This window comes from Musca autumnalis, unplaced genomic scaffold, assembly GCF_047663935.1.
Source record: "Musca autumnalis isolate F117 unplaced genomic scaffold, ASM4766393v1 scaffold_1, whole genome shotgun sequence".
Lineage (NCBI taxonomy): Eukaryota > Metazoa > Arthropoda > Insecta > Diptera > Muscidae > Musca > Musca autumnalis.
Genome location: NW_027411644.1, coordinates 11764264 through 11775681, shown reverse-complemented (window position 1 = coordinate 11775681; position 11418 = coordinate 11764264). Strand labels below are relative to the sequence as shown.

General features: G+C 38.5%; 1 protein-coding gene across 3 annotated transcripts in view; it reads right to left on the bottom strand.

The window, feature by feature from the left end:
* Nucleotides 1-2985: 2985 nt before the first annotated feature.
* LOC141393046 (organic cation transporter protein) overlaps nucleotides 2986-11418 on the bottom strand; it is a 149925-nt gene continuing 141492 nt past the window's right edge. For all 3 annotated transcript variants that reach the window (XM_073966009.1, XM_073966001.1, XM_073965993.1), the window contains 3 exons: nucleotides 4347-4419; nucleotides 3878-4265; nucleotides 2986-3814 (listed from right to left, as the gene is read on the bottom strand). In XM_073966009.1, coding sequence (XP_073822110.1) covers nucleotides 3294-3814; nucleotides 3878-4265; nucleotides 4347-4419 — 982 coding nt within the window. In that variant the 3' untranslated portion in view covers nucleotides 2986-3293. The remainder of the gene's footprint in view (nucleotides 3815-3877; nucleotides 4266-4346; nucleotides 4420-11418) is intronic.

The window sequence follows — 11418 nt, the reverse complement described above, 5'->3', positions numbered from 1 at the left end:
CCACGTTTATGGCTCTGATAGTCCTTGAGAAATATCCTTTACAAGAACCACGTTTATGGCTCTGATAGTCCTTGAGAAATATCCTTTACAAGAACCACGTTTATGGCTCTAACAGTCCTTGAAAAAATATTCTTTACAAAAACCACGTTTATGGCCCTGTTGGTCCTTGAACAATTATTCTTTAAAATATCCAAGTTAATGGCTCTGATGGGGTTTGAAAAAATATTCTTTAAAAGAACCGCGTTTGTAGCTCTGAAAGTCCTTGAAAAAATATTCTTTACAAAAACCACGTTTATGGCGCTGAGGGTCCTTGAAAAAATATTCTTTAAAAAATCCTCGATTATAGCCCTGATAGTCCTTAAAAATATTCTTTAAAAATCCACGTTTTTGGCTCTGATGGTCTTTGAAAAAATATTCTTTAAAAATCCACGTTTATGGGTCTGATGGTCTTTGAAAAAATATTCTTTACAAAAACCACGTTTATGGCTCTGATGGTCCTTGAAGAATATTCTTTAAAAAAATCCAAGTTAATGGCTCTGACGGTCTTTGAAAAATATTCTTTAAAAATATTCTTTACAAAAACCAGGTTTATAGCTCTGAGGGTCCTTGAAAAGATAGTCTTTACAAAAACCAGGTTTATGGCTTTGAGGGTCCTTGAAAAAATATTCTTTAAAAAATCCACTATTATGGCCCTGATAGTCCTTAAAAATATTCTTTAAAAAATCCACTATTATGGCCCTGATAGTCCTTAAAAATATTCTTTAAAAATCCACGTCTATGGCCTCGATGGTCCTTGAAAAAATATTCTTTAAAAAGTCCAAGGTAATGGCTCTGATAGTCCTTGAAAAAATATTATTTAAATAATCCACGTTTACGGCTCTGATGGTCCTTGAAAAAATATTATTTAAAAATTCCACGTTTATGGCTCCGAAAGCCCTTGAAAAATATTCTTTAAAAATCCACTTTTTTGGCTCCGAAAGCCCTTGAAAAATATTCTTTAAAAAATCCACGTTTATGGCTCCGAAAGTCCTTGAAAAATATTCTTTAAAAAATCCACGTTTATGGCTCCGAAAGTCCTTGAAAAATATTTTTTAAAAAATCCAAGTTTATGGCACTGATGGTCCTTGAAAAATATTCTTTAAATAATCCACGTTTATGGCTCTGATGGTCCTTGAAAAAATATTATTTAAAAAATCCACGTTTATGGCTCCGAAAGCCCTTGAAAATATTCTTTAAAAATCCACGTTTTTGGCTCCGAAAGCCCTTGAAAAATATTCTTTAAATAATCCACGTTTATGGCTCTGATAGTCCTTGAAAAAATATTCTTTAAAAAATCCACGTTTATGGCTCTAATGGTCCTTAAAAAATATTCTTTAAAAAGCCGAAAGCCCTTGAAAGAGATTCTCTAAAAATCCATGTTTATGGCTCTGATAGTCCTTGAAAAAATATTCTTTACAAAAACCACGTTTATGACCCCGATATCCCTTGAAAAATATTCTTTAAAAATCCACGTTTATGGCTCTGACGGTCCTTTGATATTAATGGCTCTGATGACCATTGAAAAATATTCTTTAAAAAATCCACGTTTATGGCTCTGATGGTCCTTGAATAAAATATGGCTCTGATAGTCCTTGAAAAATATTCTTTAAAAAATTCACATTTAAGGATCTGATGGACCTAAATAATATTCTTAATCCATGTTCATTGCTCTGAAGGTCCTTGAAAAATATTCTTTAAAAAGTCCATGTTTATGGCTCTTATGATCCTTGAAAAATATCTATTGGAAATGTCTCTGATAGTCGTTTAAAAATCCACGTTTATAGCTCTGATAGTTCTGGAAAAAATATTATTTAAAAATCGCCATTTATTTACAGAGAAGCCACTCCCACAGCCGATATGTCTGATGAGCTGCCTAACTAACAGCGAACCCGTTCATATAATTTAGTGGTTGTGTGGGTTCGAATCATCGGCTTACCTTTTTCACTTACAAAAAATCTTCAATTATCCAGCGCAACTCCAACGAGAAAAATTCAATGTTAATTTTGTATGTTAGAGACCTTTGCCGAAGTTTCAAACTCATGAACTTCTGTGAGCAAGGCGGGCATTCTAACTATTGCACTATATTGACGCAATAGGTCTACCTATGGTGAAAATCTCAAAATGACCTAGACTTTAGCGGACTAAACCAGATTTTAAAACCTATAATTGTAATTATTTTGAGGAAATTCCAGATGGACTTCTAAATTTGACAATGTTGTTTTAAAAAAATAGTTGGTCGCTTAATACCCCGGTTACACTTAACCGGATTAACCCAGTGGGTTTGGATTTCAAATGTCAATTCCATAGCGCAAACGTCAAATAAATCCTCTCGAAGTGGGTTAACCCGGCAAAACACTGTAGTGTAACCGTACTATAATATTCAACATTTTGAGGCTACAGTTTCAATTTTAAACAAAAACCCTAATGGAACTTATGCCCGTAATTTCTATCCCTAGGTAACCGGGTAGGTAGCTACCTATTAGTTATCTTTACCTACTCGTTTGGTAATTTCTACGTGCCATTTACCGAGGCGTGTAAATTTTGAAAACATGTGGTAACATTGGTGATTTTCATTCATGATTTCGTAAAAACATTGCCACATATAAGTGTTTTACAATTTTTAACACATTGGCAATGATCAACCAGGCAAAATCCTTGGTGTAAGTAACACGGCCGTTTTTGACTTGGTAACGTTACCTATGCGTTGAAATTATAAAATGTTGCTTACACTGGAGATATCTGTGAACTCATAGATAACTACGCGTTGAAATTACGGGCATTAAGGAAATTTTTCTCGATGCTTGTTTTTGTTGTTAAAGCTTATGCCTAATTAATGACTGATTATTTAAAATAGAATTTAAAAGCTTTCTGTTTGAATAATTCCATATTATTTGTCACTATCACTACTAATTCCATTTTTGATCAACAATGAAAAAATATTCTCTCTTTTTCTCTGTGTTATACTCTTTCTCTCTTTCTTACAATTCCTATAGTTTGATTTCCTCGATTCGTTGACTTTCAATATCATTATCATCAGCTAACTTTTTACAGTTTTTGTTTTTCTTTTCATTTTGATTTTAGGATTCACTATTTGCCTAAATTATTAAAAGGGGTAGGGGGAGAGGGGGGAAATTGCTTATCATGAATTTCAAAATTGTGTCTTAATTTAGTTGTGTGTGCGTTAGTTAGGGGGGTTTTCTTGTTCTTCTTGTTCTAAATTCGAGTTTAAAACACTCGAGAGATTCCATTCATAATTATGCTGGTGGTAAGTTTGTATTTGTAATGCCATCGTCAAGAACTTTTGTAGTCCAAACACCAGGCATCATTGGTGGAGGTAGATTCGATTGAGATTTATTTAATATACTGCTAATACTACTAAATATGGGTCCCTTGGAGAAGGCTTTGTTGTCGAAGCCACCATCCGTGTTCAGCTGGGTGGCTGTGGTCATGTTGCGCATGGCCTGTGATGCTCTCCTCTTGGGTTGTAATGTACGTGGACTAGAGATAAGGGAACTGAGCAGGCCACCGGCAATGGCCAATGAGGCAAAGGCTGTTTGTGGTATCAATTGACCAAATACCACTGTGGCTCCAATAAATGGTGCACCCAAAAGCCAGAAACGTGCCCAGCAAATGGTGGAAAAGGCGCAGATTTTTTTCTTTTCATTGCTAACCAACTCCACTGTGCAGGTTGTCAGTATGGCCAGGGTACAGGATATTGCCGTTTTGGAAACCATGGCTGTTAACATCAATAAGGCGACTCGTGCATTGAAGGGAACTGTACAAAATAACAGAAAAGTTATTTAAATTAAATAAAAGTTTTTAAATTTGGCATACTTACTATCATGCGGCACCAACCATGCCGTGTAGGCAACACATCCCGCCAAAACATTAAACAACCCCGTCCACAGCCATTTGCGCGTAGTTTTTAAAATAAGAAAAAGACCAATAAAAGTGCCGATGATTTCTGAAATACCGGCTATCACAGTGTTGACATGTAGGTGGTCACGGCTAAAGGAACGAATATTCAAAAGCATGCCATAGTAGACGACAATGTAAATGGACCAGCACAAGTGGACACAGACCATGTGTCGCACAGCTTTTTTGCCCTTCCACAGAGACCACCAACCGGCTGGCGGTGGGGCATCCATTGCCGTTTGAGCTTGTAACTCTAATTGTTGATCGATATCGTGTGGAAGAGTGTGACGTGTACCGTTATATTCGGCGCACTGAAAGTAAAAACCGAAAGAAAGGTAGGAAACAAATTTATATGGATATAAGTAGTGTTTTTGTGATTTATTGCGACTTACCTCTATTAAAATTTGTTTGGCCTCCATAACTCTACCTCTAGCCACCATCCATCTGGGAGAATCGGGAATCCATCTGTAAGTGAGAAATATTATGTTAATTTTGAATCAGGATCTAAAATCAGGGACTGGTGAATAAATGTGAATATTTTTGAGATTAAAAAAAGTATGAAGTAACAAATTGAAAAGAAAAACCTGACCACTCTCGAAAATAAACCCTTAGTCGTCATATATACACAGTTTGTTCCTTGTTCATGTCAAGCTCCAGGCTCATAGCAAACACACCAAACCATATTCCAATCAAATGTCGACTAGATTGAAAATTTTCGAAAGCACCTTCCGAAAAAATCGTTCTGTGACGGCAAAAATCCCTATGGTCTTTTTTACCTACGCCAGTCGTGTGATCCTTCATCGCTGTACATAAATATTGAATAAAATCATATGTATCCTGTCTTTATATCTCGCGTTTTGTTTCAAAGGGAGTAAACGCAATACAATGTAACCCTAACACACCATCGTCATCACTACCTTTAGTGGTAACGAATAATAGTGTTGTTGTTGTAGTAACAAATTTCTGGTAAACAAGTTACCGCTACTCCTTCGTACGATCCCAATGCATTATCACAACAGCAGCAAAGCATCACTGCCATTGGTGGATATGGCCACATGTTATGTTGTTGTGATATCCCATTGGAGTAAACAAGTTCCCGTTACTCCACCATGAAACACGTGGTGGAGACAAGTATAAAAGGGCGAACAAAACTCGAATTGGGACAATCAGTACGAGACCACGAACGTGAACACATCTTTCTGCAGTAAGTAATTTATTCAGAAGATTAGCCTTGGACATCCTTAGAGTACTTATCCAAGTCTCTAAGTCGGGATTCCTTGTATCCTTTGATCCTTGTGTTTCCCTTTTTTTCTTGCATATACTTGCATATCCTTTGATCCTTACATATCCTTACGTAACCTTGTAGTGCTTGAGTACTTATTAAGGTATCTTGCAGCCGTAGCCTTAAATATCTTTGTAGTGCTTGAGTACTTATTAAGGTCTCTTGAATATCCTTGTACTGCTTGAGTACTTATTAAGGTCTCTTGCAGCCGTTGCCTTGGATATCCTTGTAGTGCTTGAGTACTTATTAAGGTCTCTAGCAGCCGTTGCCTTGAATATTCTTGTTGTGCTTGAGTACTTATTAAGGTCTCTTGCAGCCGTAGCCTTGAATATCCTTGTAGTGCTTGAGTACTTATTAAGGTCTCTTGTAGCCGTAGCCTTGAATATCCTTGTAGTGCTTGAGTACTTATTAAGGTATCTTGCAGCCGTAGCCTTGAATATCCTTGTAGTGCCTGAGTACTTATTAAGGTCTCTTGCAGCCGTAGCCTTGAATATCCTTGTAGTGCTTGAGTACTCATTAAGGTCTCTTGCAGCCGTTGCCTTGAATATACTTGTAGTGCTTGATTACTTATTAAGGTATCTTGCAGCCGTAGCCTTGAATATCCTTGTAGTGCCTGAGTACTTATTAAGGTCTCTTGCAGCCGTAGCCTTGAATATCCTTGTAGTGCTTGAGTACTTATTAAGGTCTCTTGAATATCCTTGTACTGCTTGAGTACTTATTAAGGTCTCTTGCAGCCGTTGCCTTGAATATACTTGTAGTGCTTGAGTACTTATTAAGGTCTCTTGCAGCCGTAGCCTTGAATATCCTTGTAGTGCCTGAGTACTTATTAAGGTCTCTTGCAGCCGTAGCCTTGAATAACCTTGTAGTGCTTGAGTAATTATTAAGGTCTCTTGCAGCCGTAGTCTTGAAGATCCTCGTAGTGCTTGAGTACTTATTAAGGTCTCTTGCAACCGTAGTCCTAAAAGTACGTTGACTGTCAGTTTTGAATGATAGTGTGTACTCCCCTTTATTAAGGTCTCTTGCAGCCGCAGTCTTGAATATCCTTGTAGTGCTTGAGTACTTATTAAGGTCTCTTGCAGCCGTAGCCTTGAATATCCTTGTAGTGCCTGAGTACTTATTAAGGTCTCTTGCAGCCGTAGCCTTGAATATCCTTGTAGTGCTTGAGTACTTATTAAGGTCTCTTGAATATCCTTGTACTGCTTGAGGTTCAATTCTGGTTTACTGACCTTTCCGCTGGTTTCCTGACACTTTTGATATACTTATTAATCAGCTTCTTCCTTCTGTAATAGGTTATCGGCTCCTTCAAGAAGTTTATAGAGACTGAGGGACCCTTCACTTCGTTATACAGAATCCATTAAGCCTTCATCTCGACTATATACACATCTGACCCTTCAAATATTCCGAAATAGACTTCATTCCATAAAAGTCTGACCCAGCACCTATCTACAGCATCTATCTACTACCGTTTTTCGCGTTCTTTCTTTTCGGCTCGTCTCTATAGTCTCTTTTTCCCTCAGTTCATATTGAGGGTTATTCTCAAGTTAATTCCGCGTGATGTTTGTCTTTCCGCCGTTTTAACTTAAAGGAGAAAAATCACATGGAATTTACGTTCAAAATAACCCCCATTGTGGAATCCTTAAGGTCAGCAGCTCGTCTCCACAGATTTTCTTAGTTCTTCAACAACGCTATATACTCTTGAGTCTCTATAGTCTTTCTTGGTATCCTAACCCTTCAGGACCCTTCCTTTTGTAAGAGTTTCTTTGCCCCTTAAACAGGTTTATAGGGTCTGAATGACCCTTCATATTGGCTCTTGATTTCGTCGATATACACACCTGATCTTTCAACTCTTCCGTAATACAAGAAGCGTCTGGACCAAAAACATGCCCACAATAGGTTCGGAGACACTTAAGCTTGTATATATTATATATTTTCTAGTACTATATATTATCTCCAAGACTCCCTGAGATCTGAAACTCTTTGCCATGTGGACTCTGATACAACTCTCATTTATAGACTTCAGATTGTTTTTTTAAGACTTTCTTTCTTCGACACTCAGTTGAACAGGTTGATATACGATTGTGTGGTAGCTGTTGTTGGATTTATGCCTGGGTTTTGCAAACTTCACATTTCCACTCTTGTTTTTTCGTATTACCCATTGCTTTGTAGCTTGCCTCAGAGAGCACAGAACACGGCTGAAAATGAAATTTCCTATCGCAGCTGCGACACCATACGAAAGATGAAGTTGTTATTGGCGTTTTACATTTATAACACCCATTTGTTGGTCCTTGCTCCATTTGCATAATGATGTTCACTTGGAAAAAATTGAAACAATCGACACAATGCGCGACAAAATAAGCACGTCTGTTAACTTCGAGTGTTACAGCTGAACTGTACACCCTCTGCGGATTTTATTTCATCTTTATAGACCGCCTTCCGTTCGATCCCTTTGATGCGTGTCTACTTGTCTTAAAAGAGTCTACAGATAACATTTGTAGACTCTTCAGCCTCTCTTCAGCCTTCTTGAGTCTTTCAGATGTTCTATACAGACTACGAGGGGTCATCAGTTTGTCTCCATTGATTCCCTTAGTCTTCATCTCGTCTCTGAACACACCTTTAGACCTCCAGCACACATGTATATACTTCTAAGCCTATCAAATTGTTGTCTTGAGTCCTTCACATCTTCTATATAGACTACCTGAGCTCGTCAGATTGTCTTCATAGATTCCCTTAGTCTTTATATCGTATCTGTAGGCTCCTTTAGACATCCAGCACAAATTTATAGACTCCTGAGCCTATTAGATCGTCTTATGGTCTTCTTGAGTCCTTCACATCATCTATATAGACTACCTGAGCTCCTTAGATTGTCTTCATAGATTCCCTTAGTCTCTATCTCGTATCTGTAGACTTCTTTAGACCTCCAGAACACATTTATAGACTCCTGAGCTTATCAGATCGTCTTATAGCCTTCTTGAGTCCTTCAGATTTTCTATATAGACTATCTGATCTCAACAGACTGTCTCCATAGGTACTCTTAGTTTTCATCTCGTATCTGTAGACCCTCTTTGTCCTCCATCTCACATCTATAGGCTCACGAGCCTTTCCGTACGTCTCTGTTGTCTTTATGAGCCCTTCATATCTTCTATATAGATTAGCTGGGGTCATCCGCTTGTCTTCATAAATTTCATTAGTTATCATTTCATATCTGTAGACTGCTGAGACCTTCAGCTCTTTGCTATGTGGACTCTGAGACAAATCTCATTTGTGGACTTCAGATTGTCTTTTAAAAAACCGTCATCTTCAGGTCGTACACCCTGTGGGTCTTTTAGTTCGTATTTATGTATTCCCTTCCATTCGATCATATTGCAGACTCCTGAAGCATGTCAGTTCTGTCGGTGTCATGATCTCTTCTCTAGGATTTCCTTAGTCCTTCATCTGGTCTCTATAAACTCCCTTAGCCATCCATCTCACATCTATAGACTCATGAGCCTTTCCGTACGTCTCTATTGTCTTCATGACCCCTTCAGATCTTTTATATGGACTACTTGCGGTCATCAGCTTGTCTTTAAAAATCTCTTAGTCTTCATCTCGTATCTGAAGACTCCTGATATCTAAGAAACCCTGATCTTAATCAGCTTTTCCTCCGGTGTCAACAGTTTTCCTCTAGGATTTCCTTAATCGTTCGTGTGGTCTCTATAGACCCCTTAGCCCTCCATCTCAAATATATAGACTCCTATAGACTTCATGAGCCCTTTAGATCTTTTGTATAGACTACCTAGGGTCCTCAGGTTATCTTCATTGATTTCTTTAGTCTCCATCTCCTACCTAATCGTTCGTGTGCTCTCTTTAGACTCCCTTAGCCCCCCATCTCAAATATATAGACTCCTATAGACTTCATGAGCCCTTAGTCTTTATATCGTATCTGTAGGCTCCTTTAGACCTCCAGCACAAATTTATAGACTCATGAGCCTATTAGATCGTCTTATGGTCTTCTTGAGTCCTTCACATCTTCTATATAGACTACCTGAGCTCCTTAGATTGTCTTCATAGATTCCCTTAGTCTCTATCTCGTATCTGTAGACTTCTTTAGACCTCCAGAACACATTTATAGACTCCTGAGCCTATCAGATCGTCTTATAGCCTTCTTGAGTCCTTCAGATTTTCTATATAGACTACCTGATCTCAACAGACTGTCTCCATAGGTACTCTTAGTTTTCATCTCGTATCTGTAGACCCTCTTTGTCCTCCATCTCACATCTATAGGCTCACGAGCCTTTCCGTACGTGTCTGTTGTCTTTATGAGCCCTTCATATCTTCTATATAGATTAGCTGGGGTCATCCGCTTGTCTTCATAAATTTCATTAGTTATCATTTCATATCTGTAGACTGCTGAGACCTTCAGCTCTTTGCTATGTGGACTCTGAGACAAATCTCATTTGTGGACTTCAGATTGTCTTTTAAAAAACCGTCATCTTCAGGTCGTACACCCTGTGGGTCTTTTAGTTCGTATTTATGTATTCCCTTCCATTCGATCATATTGCAGACTCCTGAAGCATGTCAGTTCTGTCGGTGTCATGATCTCTTCTCTAGGATTTCCTTAGTCCTTCATCTGGTCTCTATAAACTCCCTTAGCCATCCATCTCACATCTATAGACTCATGAGCCTTTCCGTACGTCTCTATTGTCTTCATGACCCCTTCAGATCTTTTATATGGACTACTTGCGGTCATCAGCTTGTCTTTAAAAATCTCTTAGTCTTCATCTCGTATCTGAAGACTCCTGATATCTAAGAAACCCTGATCTTAATCAGCTTTTCCTCCGGTGTCAACAGTTTTCCTCTAGGATTTCCTTAATCGTTCGTGTGGTCTCTATAGACCCCTTAGCCCTCCATCTCAAATATATAGACTCCTATAGACTTCATGAGCCCTTTAGATCTTTTGTATAGACTACCTAGGGTCCTCAGGTTATCTTCATTGATTTCTTTAGTCTCCATCTCCTACCTAATCGTTCGTGTGCTCTCTTTAGACTCCCTTAGCCCTCCATCTCAAATATATAGACTCCTATAGACTTCATGAGCCCTTCAGATCTTTTGTATAGACTACCTAGGGTCCTCAGGTTATCTTCATTGATTTCTTTAGTCTTCATCTCATATCTGTAGACTCCTCTAGACCTTCAGCACACGTTTATAGACTCCTAAGCCTTTCAGATCTTCTATATAGGCTACGTTTCCTTCAGCCTGTGTTCACAGATTCCCCATGTTCCTCTGCCCTTTAGCTTGATGTCATTTTGATTCTGGATTTACTCTTCAACTTATCCATATGGATTCAACATCCTCATCAGCTTGTTCATATGGACTTGTGGTCTTCAGCTCATCTTTATCGACTCCATTTAACTTTTCTTCATGGAATTCTGGAGTCCTTCTGCTCATTTATTTATTCGACATGACCCTTTAGTTTATATATGTAGATTCAGTTCGTCTATATCGAATTTAAACGTCACGGTCGGAAGGCCACCTAGACCGGAGAACATGAAGCCAATATACAGATACAGTGACGCCTAGTGTCAAAATGCTACATTAATTTTTATTACGCCGATGAAAATTGAAACAAAAGACGGCTAGCCTCCAGCAGGAATAAAATGAAATGCTGTAGAGAAAATCAGAACAGTCGTCTGTGGACGGTTGTTGAGTCAAGTGGGATTCGAAATCCAACCCTTGGCTTGTGTGGAAGTACCGTAGTAGTAGTTTCGATTTGGTTGAGTGGGGTTGTGAAACGTACCCTCCACTACCAGTGGGAGCAGATTTGGTGTAGTTTCTGTTTAGTAGTGTGGGATTGTAAAGTGTGTCCACATGTTGTGTTCTCGTCTATGTTAAGTGGTGTTGTAAAACATGCCCTTGAATTTAAGGCAATTCAGCAGCGTGCATCAGACTCCACTACCGTAACTGGTTGTGTTGTTGTCTGAGTCAGGTGGGGTTGTAAAACATGCCGTTAATTTAAAGACGAGAGTATTTCGGTCCGTTGAATGGCTAATACTACCATCAATCTACGTGTCGTCAATATTCATCGTTCCACTGTTGTCCTGAAGCTGACACCGATCTACGTTCTGTTCCTCAATGAAAACATGGACTTAAAAAGTCTAAAAACTCTTTTGTCAGTTACTCACTTTTCCACAACAACAACCTGAATC